The sequence below is a fragment of the Pinus tabuliformis genome, chromosome 3_2 (genome assembly GCF_031772625.1).
Source record: "Pinus tabuliformis cultivar Carrire ecotype Pingquan chromosome 3_2, CPIR1, whole genome shotgun sequence".
NCBI classification, from domain to species: domain Eukaryota; kingdom Viridiplantae; phylum Streptophyta; class Pinopsida; order Pinales; family Pinaceae; genus Pinus; species Pinus tabuliformis.
The window spans coordinates 1,192,552,222-1,192,568,634 of record NC_142302.1 but is presented as its reverse complement, the minus strand read 5'-3'; the positions used below and the strand labels follow the sequence as shown (position 1 = coordinate 1,192,568,634).

General features: G+C 34.1%; 1 protein-coding gene across 1 annotated transcript; it reads left to right on the top strand.

Annotated features, from left to right (window-relative positions):
* Positions 1 to 15,143: 15,143 nt before the first annotated feature.
* Positions 15,144 to 16,413, top strand: LOC149184993 (leucine-rich repeat receptor protein kinase HPCA1-like). Its single transcript, XM_089415512.1, has 3 exons — positions 15,144 to 15,274; positions 15,394 to 15,528; positions 16,265 to 16,413. Exons 1-3 carry the CDS (start codon positions 15,175 to 15,177, stop codon positions 16,411 to 16,413), a joined length of 384 nt encoding a protein of 127 aa, XP_089271638.1. The 5' UTR covers positions 15,144 to 15,174.

Here is a 16,413-nt window from a genome sequence, read left to right as displayed (position 1 = left end):
TGTGTTATAGCATTATTTATGTTTATAATATTGATGCCATGGGTTTAGGACTTAGGGGTTTTAAAATATTTAATATGACATATATTCTCTCACTTTCAAAACCAATCATCATGAGCATTGTCGAATGTTGCGGTATAACGAAGATTGTCCTGAGATGAAAAACATAATAAACCATCTTGAATCATCGTCAACCATGGTCCAACATCGCATTGTTACAAAGATTTTCTCAATATGAAAATAAATGATGGTTAAGGATGGTCATTCAGATTTATTTTTCGATTTATAATATTTCTCGTCAGGTTTTAACAAATTTGATTTCTAATATTATTCTATTAGGATTAAAATATCAATCCTTTCTGTTTTTAATATTGATCCCTGCATTTTTTTATTCCTATAGGTTTATGATATTTTTCTCTTTGGTTTATAATATTAAACCCTTGGGTTTATTTTTTCTTTGAGTTTATAATACCAATAATTCCCTTGGTTTATCATTTTATCCCCTGGGTTTATTAATATCGATCCCTTTTGCTTCTTCATCCCTTAGGTTTTTAATATTTATCCCTTGGGTTCACTAATTCATTGGGTTTATAAAATTAAACGGTTTGGTTTATCAGTTCCATGGGTTTATAATATTAATAATCCCTTTGGTTTATTAATCGCTTGAGTTTTAAATATTAATTCTTAGGTTTTATTAATCTCTTCGGTTTTTGTATTGGTTTGTTGGGTTTATTAATTCCACAGGTTTATTAATCATTTTTTTGTTTTTGTTTTTTTTTTTTTTTTAAATCAGCAGATGTATATTAGATAACAAAATTACATAGAGTTACAAAAAGGTTTGCCATTTCCAGAAGGAGGGAAATGCAGACCAATCAGTGTCACAAGGAAATTCTTACAAACATCTTAGAGCCTACCCTATGTTCCTTGAACTAGGAAGTAACCAAAGAGCTATGATTGGACCAACGCTAAAAACAGAGGAATGGCTAGCTAATACAAGGCTGCCATTAGTAAACAAGGATCAAAATTCCATAATGCCAAAGGTGATAAACACATAAGAAAAATGCATCATCAAAACCTGCATAAACAGAAGTTTCAATTTGGAGGATCACTAGCTGGAATTTGCAGCTCCTGTATTGATTGCTTCGCTTGGTCCAGCTTCATTTTCCTCCTTGGATTCGACACAAATCATGAAGCATTTCACAGAGGTTGGACTAGGCATTTACCAAAATGTCTAGCCTCATGGATTAATGATGATCCATTGCATTCGAACCTTCCCGTCTTGCTGACCAGCTCTTACTATCCCTCATAGAAATCTGATGGCATGAGTTCCTAAGGCTCCCATGCTCCACGTTTTGCCAAAAAGTGTCCTGACTATTATTACAATGGTCCACCACGTGATTTGCAAGTTGGTCTGTCAACACATTCACAGTCCTCCAGATCACTTTTAGGATAATCACGTCGAGAGCTGAGAGGTGTTGAGCTATTAGTTTTGTTACCTGTGCCAACCTCCAATTTTCGTGACCTTTTCAATCCGGGTGCCTGTCTGTAATCTTCTTGCTGCATTTATGGCGAGGAGAGAATCACCTTCCACTACCGTCACCCCTATTCTTAGTCTAATTAGTATTTGTAATCCCTATTCCAGAGCCGTGAATTCAGCCTCATTATTGGTTGTTTCACCCATTGACCGACTAAAAATGTGAAGAATTTTACCTCTATAGTTTCGAATAGCCCCTCCAAGGTCAACTGGGTCAGGGTTGCCCCGGGAGGCCCCGTCAAAATTTAATTTAAGAAAACCTGGTGGAGGAGGTGGCCAGGAGGGAAGGGATGTAGCGGGTTGTAGATGTTGCACCTGAGAGATGGGGTAATTTGTTGCCGCTATACCAAAAACTTGAAGAATTTGCACATCCTTAGCTGAAGGTTTGAGCTTCTGATTAGCTTTACATCGGTTAAGGGTGGTCTCATGCATGTTCTGTATTATGGTTGTTTTAATGTTGTTTAACTGTTGTGACTCCTTTTGAAATATCCTTCTATTTATTTCTTTCCAAGTTGAACAGATTATAAAACTTGGGCTCAGTTTCCATAAAGTGTTTACTAAGTTGCAATTGGAGTAGTTTGTTCTCCAATTTGCTATACTGTCTTGAATTGAATCCTTGATTCTGTCTGATTGTTGAAAAATGTGCTCCATCTAGATCCACAATGTGTTGGTCCATTCATAGTTGTTTAATAGATGATTTATTACTTCCTCTGCATTTTCGCATAGAGGGCATCTAAATGGTCTTGTAAAGCCTCTTTTTCGCAAGTTTTCCCAGGTTAGGATCTTGCGCCTCATTACCAGCCATAGGAAGTTTTTTGTTTTCGACCAAAGCTCTGCATCCCAGATGTTGCTGTGCCAATTTACCTTCTCCTCCTGGTTCCTATTCTCTAGATAGTATCTGGCCATCTTTAGATTGAAGATTACGCCTTCGAGGTTGCCCCATCTTATTTGATCTTCTTCCTGCGAAAATCGGATTTTCCTTTTTTCCAGGCTTGAATGCAGTGATAGGAGAAGGTTATCCAGGCCTGTGGAATGCTACTATTGTCCCACTATCTCCAATGCTGGTCTGCTTCATGGTCTTTCCAGTATTGGTTGACCTTAATCTTTCCCTGTTCCTCATACCTGTTCTGCAAAGGGAGAAAGTCAGGATTCCCAAGTTTGGGAAGTTGCTGCCAGGAATCGTCCCAAAATAGAGTTGTATCACCATTATGAATTTCCCATAAGTAGTGCTACTGAATGAGGTGTCAATTGGCTCTAGCCAAATTCCAAATGGGTGAACCAACTAGGGGATTATCCATTCGAATAATGTTCTGAGGGTTCCAATTGTCAGCATACTTGGCTTTCCAGATCTTTGCCCAAGGAAGTCTGGGTTCCTTAATCCACCTCCACCAGAGTTTGGCCCCGCAGGCTTTGTTGACACTTTCCGGGTTTTGAAGGCCTAGACCCCCCAGACCTTGGGCTTGCATAGTTTCTCCCACACCACAAGAGCCCATTTTTGTTTAGCTGAGTTTCCAGACCACATGAATGCTCTTTGTAAGTCTCTGATTTTTTGGAGAACTACTTTGGGGCCGAGAAGGATGGAGGGCATGTAGTGAGGGATGGCTTGAAGGACAACCTTGGTAAGGACTAGCCGACCTGCAAAGTTGAGGACCATGTTAGTCCATAGTTTGCTTCAATCTTCAATGTGAGAGAGCAACTTCTCCCAGTGGAGCTTTAGCCAAGGCTTATCAGTGAGAGGGATACCAACGTATCTGGAGGGAAGGCTTCTTATCCTAAACCCAAGGATTTTAGTGAGGTTTCTCTGAATAGCTGAATGGGTGTTGAAAAAGAAAATGGATGATTTGTCCAGATTTAGGTCCATTCCAGAGGCCTTGCTGAAAAGGTCAGGAACAGTTTTAAATCCTTGAGTTTCCCTAATGGTAGGCGTACCATGGAGCATGTTATCATCTACAAATTGTTCGTGAGTTGTGGCTAGGCAATGAGACACAGGCTGGAGGCCCTAAATGAGGTTTCTTTCCTTGGCATATTTGATGGTTTGGATTAGGCCTTCCATGAGAATAACAAAAATAAGAGGGGAGATTGGATCCCCTTGATAAATACCCCTTGAAGGTTTGAAAGGAGAGGATGGAGCTCCATTGACCAGGATTGAGAACATGGGAGACTTGATAAGGGCCAAAATCTAGTTGATCCAGTGCAGAGCAAAACCAGAGGCTTCTAAAATGGCTTGGAGATATTTCCAGTTAACATTGTTGTAGGCCTTTGAGAGGTCCCACTGAATAATCATTCCTGCTTTCTTCCTCGATTGAAGAGTGTGGACCATTTACTGAGCTAGAAGGATATTATCCATAATCTGTCTACCCTCCACATAGCTAGATTGCTCCTGTCAGATAATTTTGGGAAGGATTGCCTTTAATCTATTGGCTATCACTTTTGAGATGATGTTATAGAAAACGTTACAAAGAGCAATAGGTTGAAATTTTGAAGGGGTGCTAACTGCCTCCTGTTTGGGAATAAGGGCAATGAAAGTGGAATTTAGGGATTTGAGGATAGTGGTGGATCTACGGGAATCTTCCACCACCTCCCAAACTTCCATGCGAATAATTTCCCAACTGACTTTGTAAAAGTCAATGGTAAAACCATCCGGTCCTGGTGCTTTCCCATTGGGCATTTCTTTTACTGCCTCTTCCACCTCCTCCATAGTAACAGGGCGATCTAAAGACTTGTTTTGATCCTCTGTTATCATTCTTGGGATGGATTCCATGATTTCTTTAATGGCTTCCTCCCTATCAGAATTAAGTTCTGTTGCTATGTGGCTGAAGTGGTCTGTGAGGAGGGAAGAGATGTCCTGATGAGATTTGAGGGAGGTACCATGTTCATCCTTCAGTCGTGTGATCTTGTTGGCACTCCTATAGTCTATGGTCGAGCGATGGAAGAACTTGGTATTTTCCCCCTCTTTGAGCCATTGAATGTGAGATTTTTGTTTCCATAGGGTTTCTTCCTGCTGACACCTTTCATTCCACCTCTTCATGAGGATTTGTTCATTATTGATCACTTCCTGTGTAATGTCCCCGTGGATCCATTCTGTATGGATTTGTGTCAATTTCTCCTCCAAATCCTTTTTGTCTCTGAAGATATCACCAAAGACCTCTTGATTCCAAGACTTCAAGCGGGATTTAAGGTGCTTCAGTTTAGCATGGAATCTAAAAATTCTAGTTCCCCTGATGTTTAGATCTTCCTGCCACCATTGACTAATCCTGGAATTGAAATCCGGGTGGCTTAACCAAAAATTTTCAAACCTAAAGGGTTTGTTATTTGGTGTTCCAAGGAAAGCAGCTTCAAGGGTGATGAGCCAGTGATTCGAACCTCCACTAGGGATGATATCAGTTTCTACATTGACTCCTTGAAGAATTGTGTCTTCTGTTATGAGAAAGCGGTCAAGTCTTGAGGCTATCTGCCTATCTCCTCCTATCTTATTGTACCAAGTATGGAGTCCGTTTTTAGGGAGAACATCCACTAGCTTGGCATTTTTGATAAAGTTGTTGAATGCATCTGCATCCCTATTGAGCATTCTTATTCCCCCTCTCTTTTTGGCTAGCGAGGTTATCATGTTAAAATCTCCTCCATAAATGGATTTGGCTATGGGATATCTATTTTTCAATTTAGAGAGGTGATCTAGCAGTTCCATCTTATCCTCCAGCTTTTTGGGGGCTATAAACATTAGTAGACAGGTAAGAATTTGGGTTTCCTATGATTTGCATTTCCAGAGATATAAAGGATCTGTACGCTTCTGTTGTAATGAGATGGAGGATATGGGGATTACAGAAAGTGGCTAGGCCTCCCTCCTTTACATTTCCTTCCACTTCCATGTATTCCATACTTTTCCTTAGACTTCTGCTTAGTCCTTGCATCTTTTGATTTTATCATTTAGTTTCATATAGGAAAATCATATCAGGGTTTTCATTTCTAACTTTCTTTCTTAAAAGTCTTTTTTTTCTTTGGCTATTTAGCCCTCGAGAATTCCATGAGAGAATTTTCATAGATAAACAAAATTTTTAAGAGGACTGTGTAAAAGCCTTGAGGGCTTTCATCTTACCTGAATTGAGGAGCATTTGACCCAGCTCTTGAAGTGCTTCATTGTTTGATCTTCGGCCTCTCTTGTTCTTATGCTTGGCATTGATATGCGGTTGTAGACCTAGGGCCTTAACGCCCAATCCCTTTGTGGCGCTTACACCTCGTTTCTTCATTAACAATTCAGTATCTTGTCTTTCTAAGAACAACGAATTCACTCTTGCAACTTCCTCCTCTGGAATGAAATCCATTCCTTTTTGTTTCTACTGCTCTACCATGTAAACTAGATCCATGCCTTCCTTTTCTAGAGTTTCACTGAGGTCCAAGTCCTCTATTCCTGTTTCATTAGCTATCATTTCTGCATCTCCTTCAGAGTCGTATGATGCTTCTTGATTTTTGAGAGGCCACATTTGAAGGAAGGGGATGTGAATCAAGGTTTTGTGCAATTGGAGCATCTTGGACTTCCATGTGAGGGATAAGATCCTATTGGTCTACTACAACTTCCTGTTCAGATCCAAGAGCTTCAAAATCATTGAGATTGCTTTTGGTAGAGATACTTGATTTGGAGTTGTGCTTCCTATTGGCTCGGTGTTTTCCATTCAGATGAGTGAAACCTTCCTGAGGCTGGCTGATATTTTCTATGCCTTTCTCATTTTTCTTGTTCAAAGGTCATTCCCGAAATAAATGGCCATTTTCGTGGCATTTCCGACATCGAAATGGGATTTGTTCGTAGTCTATAGCTTGGAAGAAGTCTTCATCTATGAATTCTAACCACAGACCCTCATGTAGGTCACCTGATACATCCATTTCAACACAGCTTCATGCACAAGATGTATACCTTTTTTGCATTGTGGCCTCCAAAGCTTTGATGAAGGTTCCTAGCTTGTTGCCTATTTTCTCTAATGCTGCAGGTCTCCAATAGTCAATGGGGAGTGAAAAGAGTCGTATCCACACAAGTACATGCTTGAAAGTTTCCTATTCCAGTGCAAAATTGGGTTTCCATGGTCTCATGTAGAGGCCTGCTGAGGTGTAAAAGTATGGACCGCCTTCAAAAATTAAATCCATGTCCTCTAGGTTAGCAAAGACTATCGTGAATAAGCCTTTGGCTCCTAGGTGGAGTTTGATATCTCCTTTTGGTTTACACTATTGTTTGATCCACAGGCAAAGAGCTTTTTTTGTTGGCCAGAAGCCCATGAACTTACAAATAATCGCGTGTATTGACATATGGTCCTTGTAAGCTTGCATTTCTAGATCTGTAATGATGACCCGCAAAATTTTTGTTGTTTTGGGTTTGCAGTGCCCTAGGTTCATTGATCTCTTCCCCGTGGTTCCCGATTCTTCCAGATCTGTATTGAGTTGGGGTTGACCACCTTCATCTTCCTTATGTTTGTTTTCGTCTTCTGCTTCTTGTGGTTCCTTGCTGGGATCGGGGTGTCCTTTATTTTTTCCTTCGAGACTTCTGATGTCATTTATGGGTTTGTGTATTTGGGCCTCCTTGGTCTGCCCACCCATCTTCTTCCTTCTTCCTGGTCCATCCCTGGCTACATTCTCCGAGCCCAAAATCTTCACCCCTTCCAGTGGGGCTTTTCCTTTCTCCAGCATTACTTGTTTGTATGAAGGGGTCTCATTGGACCTCACTCTCCTCATTTGTTGGTCCAAGGCTTGCCCATGCCTGCGCAGCTCAGTGAGCACAGCACTACCCTCCTCCAGGTTTCGTATCAGTGAGATACCGAGGTTGTAACACTGGTTCAGACCTTCAAAGTTAAACCGCCATCACTCTGTTCTCCCGTATATAATTAATCGCTTGGATTTATTAATCCTTTGCGTTTATAATATTATTTTGTTGGGTTTACTATTTCCCTTCGGTTTACTATTTCCTTGGGTTTATAATATTACATGATTAGGTTTATTTGTTCTTTAAGTTTATAGTATTAATAATTCCTTGTGTTTATCATTTAATCCCTTGGATTTAATGATCCCCAATATTAAGGTTTAAATAATAGTCCTAAGGTTTAATAATAATCCCTTACGTTTACAGTGTTTATCCCTTCAATTTATTAACTTGTTGGTTTCATAATATTAACAATCCCTAGGGTTTATTGATCCCTTGGGTTTATAATATTCATAGTCATGTGGGTTGATAAATGCTTTGGGTTTAAAATATTAATTCCTAAGATTTATTAATCCATTTTGTTCTTAATATTGATCCCTTCCAATTTTTTATCCCTTTGGTTTCTAATATTTTTCCCTTAGGTTAATAATATCAAATGCTCGGGTTTTTTCATTCTTCAAGTGTTTAATGTTAATAATTCCTTTGGTTTATCATTTAATCCCTTGGTTTTATTAATGGCATGAGCTTAAAATATTAATTCCTAAGGTTTATTAATCGTTTGGGTTTTTAATATTAACTCGTTGGGTTTATTGATTCCTTGGTTATATTGATCCCTTGCATTTATTAATCATTTGTTTTTATAATATTAATGTCTTGGGTTTGTTGATCTCCTGTATTTGTAATATTAATAATCACCTGGTTTTATGAAACCCCAATATTAAGGGTTAAATATTGTTCCAAATATTTATGATTATGTCAATATCACAATAGATTAATCTAATATGGAAATCAACAATGGTCAACCATGTTTATTTTAGGGTTTATAATAGCCATGTTAGGGTTTATATGCATTGGGTTTATAATTTTTATCCCTTAGGTTTATTATTCCCTTGGGTTTATACTATCAATCTTTTCGGTTTATTGATCTAAGGGTTCATATTCGTAGGGTTTAATATTATTCAACAATGGTCAACAATAAACAACCATGTTTGACCATGATTAACCATAGTCCAACATTGCATTGTGACAAGGATTGTCTCAATATGAAAATCAATCGTGGTCAACCATGTTTATTTTAGTAATTTTAATATTTATATAAGGGTTCTTATACGTTGGGTTTATAATATAACTCCTTTTTTAATATTATTCCCTTGGGTTCAAAATTCCTTGGGGCTTTAGTAGTAATCCCTTGGGTTTATGATTCCTTTGGTTTTATAATATCAAACCCTTAGATTTATTATTCTCTTAGGTTTATAATATTAATCATGGTCAACCATTGTCAATCATAGCCAACCATGATCAACCATGGTTGAATGTCACATTGTGACAAGGATTGTCTCACCATGAAAATAAACCATGTTTATTTTGTCTCAATATGAAAATCAACAATGGTTAAGGATGGTTATTGATATTTATTTTTCGATTTGTAATATTTATCGTGGGGTTTAAACAACTTGGATTTATAATATTAATCCATTGGGTTTAAAATATCAATCCTTTCTGTTTTTAATATTGATCCCTTGCATTTTTTGATCCCTTAGGTTTATAATTTTTTCTATTGGGTTTATAATATTAAACGGTTGGGTTTATTAGTTCCTTGGGTTTATAATATTAATAATCTCTTTGGTTTATTAATCCCTTGAGTTTAAAATATTAATTCTTAGGGTTTATTACTCTCTTTGGTTTTTATATTGGTTTGTTGGGTTTATTGATTCCTCGGGTTTATTAATCACTTGGATTTATTAATCCTTTGTGTTTATAATATTATTTTGTTGGGTTTACTATTTCCCTTGGGTTTATAATATTAAATGCTTAGGTTTATTTGTTCTTTAAGTTTATAATATTAATAATTCCTTGGGTTTATCATTTAATCCCTTGGGTTTATTAATCCCCAATATTAAGGTTTAAATAATACTCCTAAGGTTTAATATTAATCCCCTAGGTTTACAATGTTTATCCCTTATGTTTATTAACTTGTTGGGTTTATAATATTCATAGTCATATGGGTTTATCAATCCTTTGGGTATAAAATATTAATTCCTATTCTTTATTAATCCCTTATATGTTTAATATTGATCCATGCAATTTTTTATCCCTTGGGTTTATAATATCTAATGCTTAGGATTTTTCGTTCTTCAAGTTTATAATATTAATAATTCCTTTGCTTTATCATTTAATCCCTTGGTTTTATTAATCCCCTCAGCTTAAAATATTAATTCCTAAGGTTTATTAATCGTTTGGGTTTTTAATATTAGTTTGTTGGGTTTATGGATTCCTTGGGTATATTGATCCCTTGCATTTATTAATCATTTGGTTTTATAATATTAATGACTAGGGTTTGTAATCCCTTGGGTTTATAAAACACTGATATTAAGTGTTAAATATTTGTCTAACTATTTATGATTATGTCAATATCAAAATATATTAATCTAGTATGGAAATCAACAATGGTCAACCATGTTTTTTTAGGGTTTATAATAGTCATGTTAGGGTTTATATGCGTTAGGTTTATAATTTTATCCCTTAGGTTTATTATTCCCTTGTGTTTATAATATCAATCCTTCCAGTTTATTGATCTAAGGGTTCATATTCCTAGGGTTTAATATTATTCAACAATGGTCAACAATAAACAACCATGTTTAACCATGATCAACCATGGTCTGAAATTGCATTGTGACAAGGATTGTCTCAATATGTAAATCAATCGTGCTCAACCTTGTTTATTTTAGAATTTTTAATATTTATCTAAGGGTTTTTATACCTTGGGTTTATAATATTACTCCCTTGGGTTTAATACTATTCCATTGGGTTTATTATTCTTTGGTTTTATAATATCAATTCCTTGGGTTTATTATTCTCTTAGGTCTATAATATCAATCGTGACCAACCATTTCCAATCATAGCCAACAATGATAAACCATGGTTGAATGTCGCATTGTGACATGGATTGTCTCACCATGAAAATAAACCATGTTTATTTTAGTGTTTTTAATATTTATATTATGGTTTACGAATATTGGGTTTATAATATTAGTCCCTTGGGTTCAATATTATTCCCTTCGATTCATAATCCCTTTGGGTTTTAGTATTAATCCCTGTGGTTTATGTATCCCTTGGGTTCATAATATCAATCCCTTAGGTTTATAATATCAATCATGGTCAACCATGGTCAACGATAAACAACCATGGTCAACCATGGTCAATCATGCTGAGATCTTGCATTATGACAAAAAATGTCTATGTATAAAAGTCAAGGACAATCATGGACAATCATCGTCAACCATGGTCAATGATGGTTGATGACAGTCAAACATGTTTTATATGATCAAACATTGTCAACCATGGTCAATCGTGGTCAAACATGTTTGAACATTGCGTTTTGACAAAACTTGTCTCGATATGAAAATCAACCATGATCAACCATGGTCCAATGTGGCATTGTGACAAAGATTGTGTGGATATGAAAATTAACCATGTTCCAACATGGCATTGTGATAAGGACTGTCTCATGATCAACCATGGTCCAACGTCGCATTGTGACAAAGACTCTGTGGATATGAAAATTAACCAAGGTCAACTATGGTCGAACATGCCATTGTGATAAGGATTGTCTCAATATGAAAATCAACCATGGTCAATCATGTTTATTTTAGTTTTCATAATATTTAACTTAGGGTTTACATACGTTGGGTTTATAATATTAGTCCCTTGGGTTTAATCTTATTCCCTTAGGTTCATAATCCCTTTGGATTTTAGTATTAAACCCTTGGGTTTGTTATTCCATTTGGTTTATAATATCAATCGATTGGGTTTATAAATATTAATCATGGTAAACCATTGTCCATCATAGCCAACCATGTTCAATGTTCAAATCGTATGGATATGAAAATTAACCATGCTCAACTATGGTCCATCATTGTGTTCTAACAAATATTGTCTCGATATGAAAATCAATCATGGTCAACCATGGTCCAATGTTGCATTGTGACAAGGATTGTCTCTATATGGAAATCAACCCTTGGGGTTTTATATTAATCCCTTGGGTTTATTGTTCCTTTGGGTTTAAAATATCAATCAGTTGGGTTTATTATTCCACACTCAACCATGGTTTATTATGATGTCAACCATGGTCAAGCCTGGTCCAACATTGAATTATGATAAGGATTATCTCCATATGAAAATAAAAAATGGTTAATCATGTTTATATTAGTCTTTATAATCTTTATCTTAGAGTTTATAGTTGTTAGTTTTATAATATTAGTCCCTTGGGTTTAATATTATTCCCTTGGGTTCATAATCCCTTCGGGTTTTAGTATTAATCCCTTCGGTTTATAATATCAATGCATTGAGTTTATAATATTAATCATTTTCAACCATGGTCAATCATAACCAACGATGTTCAACCATGCCCAAACAAGGTTGGATATGGAAATCAACCATGGTCAACCATGGTCTAACGTTGTGTTCTAACAAAGATTGTCTCAATATGAAAAGCAATCATGGTCAACCATGGTTAACCATAGTCCAATGTTGGATTGTGACAACGATTGTCTCTATATGGAAATCAACCATGGTCAACCATGTTTATTTTAGGGTTTATAATATTAATGTTAGGGTTTATTATCCCTTGGGTTTATAATTGTTATCCCTTAGGTTTATTATTCCCTTGGGTTTATAATATAAATCCCTTAGGTTTATTGATGACGGTCAACCATATTTTATAGAATCAAACATGGTCAACCATGGTCAATCATGGACAACCATGGTCAATCTTGGGATTTTAGTATTAATCCCAATGGTTTCTTATTCCTTTGGGTCAAACATGGTGAATGATAGTCAAGCATGCTTAAATGTCGCTTTGTGACAAAGATTGTCTCCATATGAAACTAAACCATGGTCAACCACAGTCAACCATGATCCAACATCATATTGTGACAAATAATTAATTACTATTATTAACTATTTACATTATTAATTATTATTATGTACAAATGAGTTAATTATTATTGTTATTATTTATTTAATTAATATTCATATTATTACTATTTACCAATATTTAAGTAAATAAATATTATTATTGTTTAACAATAATGAACTATTTTACTATTATTTATTCTGGATTTTAGTAAATTATTATTATTATTATTATTATAGCATATAAAATGCAAATACAAATGAAAATACAAATATTTATATTTTTTCTAAAAATAATAGTAAAATCTATTTATTTTTAATAAAATAAGTAATTATTTATTTAACATTATAAAAAATGAGTAATAAATTATTATTATTATTATTATCGTATTTTTTATTATAGAAATGAATCTTTATGGGTATATCAACCACATTTGCTAAAATAATAATTATTATTAGGATTATTATTGTTAATTAGTATCACTAATATTATTATGAGTTAATATATTATTATAATAATAATTATATTATATTATTGATGACGATGGTTAACGTCCATTGATACTAAGCTTTGGTCTATCGGACCTAAAGAAACAAATTATTTAGTTTGATTTAAGATTTTATTCCTATGCTCTCACTATAATTTTGACATTGTAAAAGGCTAGGAAGATCAGTATTGCAACAAAGATTATGAAACTGAAAAGTTTCATAATGTTTAAAAAGTCTAAATTGCTTATCAAGATCAAATGGGCACCTTGGGAGAAGAACAATATCTTATAATAATAATAATATTATTGTTACTACTATTATTACTACTACTATTACTATTATTATTATAATTATAAGTATTATTATATTATATTTTTATAATAACAAAACAATATATTATTATTATTATTCTTATTATTATTATTATTATTAATTAATATTATTAATATTTTTATCAATTAATATTATTATTATAATATCAAATAATAACTAATATATAAATATATAAGAATATCGTTGTTGTTATTTATATAGTTATTAATAATCATAAATAGTTTGTTTTAAATATAGTTATTAATAATCATAAATAGTTTGTTTTAAAAAAAAATACACATAATAATTATTAATCTGGTTGATATAAGTCTATTGGCATACATCAACCACATTAATAAATATGATTGTACTAGTAAATAATAAAATACAACTCTATTATATAACACTATATATATCTATATACCTATCTGAATTAAATTAAATAATGTATTTTTAATTTAAATCAATTATAATTTTTGATGTAAATTTTAATATAAAATAAAATTAATATTAAAAAATTGTGAATATATGTTTTATTAATCATTTAAAATTAATAACAAAAGCTATTTAATTTTATAAAACAATTAAATGATAAAATCGTCATTAGCTTAATTGTGGCTGGTTGTTTTCTAATGAAACAATTAACATCATTTTAAATAAAAATATTAGGAAACGACTTTTATTTTTAAAATTTTTAATTCAAAAAACTAATAAATATCCCCTCTCTGATTTTTATGTAAAAAACCAATAAATCACTTTCTCTGGATTTTAAAAATGAACGTGCACCCAATTTTTATGTGAAAAAACAATAAATCACTTTCTCTTTATTTTAAATATCAAGATGCACCCCATTAGGGAGTTTCTGTCTGATATGAAATAAACTAAATATTTGAAAAATTCGTCGATATATCTCACCAACTCGTCACCAGCCACTTCGTTTAAAAAATAAATTAAACATATTTAATTTTATACAACAGTTAAATTATCCTTATATTACTCGAGTCAGATTGTTTGTTTTAAATAAAATAAATGACTTATAATTTTAATAAAAATATTAAGTAACGACTTCTATTATTAAAATTTTAATTCATGAAACTAATGCAATTCTCCTCTCTTGTTTTTATGTGAAAAAACAAATAAGTCACTTCCCCTTGATTATAAAAACAAATCTGCACCAATCTTTTATGCCATTTATAATACGAACTTATTCTCTGTCAACGTTTTTCTGCAATGCCTCTGTGTGTGCCTCGACTAGTCGACTGGTCATGAAAGTGTCAAACGTCTAGGTGGAAATGGTCGTTCGACTGGTCATGAAAGTGTCAAACGTCTAGGTGGAAACGGTCGTTCCGTTGACAGTATACAATCGGATGGACATTGGCGCAGTAATTGGACGGACATGGATGACTGCGTCTATGTTTGTTTTATTGTTGAATATTTGAGGAATTGGCAATTGAGATAAAGATACTTGTATACAAAGGTGTTGTTTACTAAGGCTACAAATTTATTTACACGGTAAATATCAGGTTATTTGGTTAAAATCTGCTAAAAAATATTTTGATATTGAGTTATTGGATTAGAATCTAATAAAAAATATAAATATTTGAATATTTTTTAAGGTAAAAAAAATTCAACAATATCAAAAATTTAGTAACCCAAAATCTTGAAGTCTTACATATATATATAACCCAAATTTTCAAAACTTTCTGCAAAATTGCAAAATTTTATAAAAATCTTACGTAAATTTCCAAATTTTATAAAAATCTTACGTAAATTTCCATATTTTGATGAGATTTTTTAAAATTAGATGTATACAAATATTTGTAAAATAATAAATTCCAACCTTGGCTCCCACTTATCTCATGATTATTTCATCAACCAGTACTTCAGACCAAGTCAGTTGGCGTAGCGGTCTATCCGGTTCATGACATAACGAGACGAGAAGAACTCGGTGTAATATATAAAGAGATGAGAGTACAAAATATCTGATTACATGTCTCCTGTTTAGTGTTCTCTGTTTGAAGGATCAGCCATGTCTCGCCTCTCGACCTCCGTTTCACTCCTCCTCCTCGTCGCAGCTTGGCTGTCAGCGTCATTTGGTATTACCACAGGATTCACAGTCAGCAGAGATGGTGAGCGCTGTTGTCGAGTATTCATTAAATCTGTATTTCATTTAATGATTTTCTGCCAAAAAAAAAAAAAAAAATTGTTAATATTGCAAATGGGTGATAACGTAGCTTCATGTGCTCAGTGAACAACATGATACTGGTGCGACTGCAATGGGGAAATACGCCCCCGACATGGAAAGGCCAAGACCCTTGCGGTTCGGTCTGGGATGGCGTTTCCTGCACCGGTTCCCAAATAACTTCACTGCAAGTCTTCTCATGTGCACCTTGGTTTCATATCATATTAACACTATCTTATCATCTAATTGGATATGTATGCCATTTTTGGAACTTTCTCGATGAGTTTTTAATTCTATCTAACCGAATCATTGCATCGGAAAATTATTACAGGTTTTTGGCTTCAATGAATCTCACAGGACCGATGCCCCTTGAAATTGGATATCTTTCAGCTTTACAATATCTGTAAGTCGAATAAAACCATTGCAACATTACCAACAAGCCCCATGTAAAATTTAAATTACGTATTAGGGTAGATATCAAACCCCTGTTTTGATAGGCTTATACTAAATCTATATTCAGTTTAGATACAAAATATTACCAAAGGAGCTACGTTATCTTGTATAAATTCTTATGAAAAGTTTATAAGAGTTACATTGTTATGAAACATTAATTATCAGTGTCTTTGACAGAACCCAAAGATGTGGGTAACGATAGTTGTGTAGATTGAAAATTTCGTGCAACCATCCATGGAGTAAAGTCAACAATGATGTCACAATTTACAATATCTATAAAGCCACTTAGATGTAGGTGAAAAATTCTTATAAATCTACCTAGTGAGTAAAGTCAATATTGATGTCAAAATTTAGCCATATATAAAGTAATTTAGCCATATATAAAGTCAGTTAGATGTGCTCACATCTAACTGAAAATTTCTTCTAGTATAGTGTAAACTTGCACAGCCTTGTGATGTGATCCACAGCTGGTGAATGTCGATAGGTTTTGGCAATACAGTCAGTGCTCACCAGATTCCTTCACAGGATTCGCCACAGCAACCTATGAGTGGTCGAATTGATGCCGTGCAAGTTGTGATTGGCGATTTTTTGCATTCCAGTGGGCGAGGACTTCAAACTCTTCTTAATGAGTGA

What these genes read in the sequence shown, in the direction of transcription:
- LOC149184993 (XM_089415512.1), top strand. Translation starts at nt 15,175, where the DNA reads ATGTCTCGCCTCTCGACCTCCGTTTCACTCCTCCTCCTCGTCGCAGCT. An exon ending in ATTCACAGTCAGCAGAGATG is followed by an intron (nt 15,275 to 15,393) that starts GTGAGCGCTGTT and finishes TCATGTGCTCAG; the next exon opens with TGAACAACATGATACTGGTG. An exon ending in TTCACTGCAAGTCTTCTCAT is followed by an intron (nt 15,529 to 16,264) that starts GTGCACCTTGGT and finishes GAATGTCGATAG; the next exon opens with GTTTTGGCAATACAGTCAGT.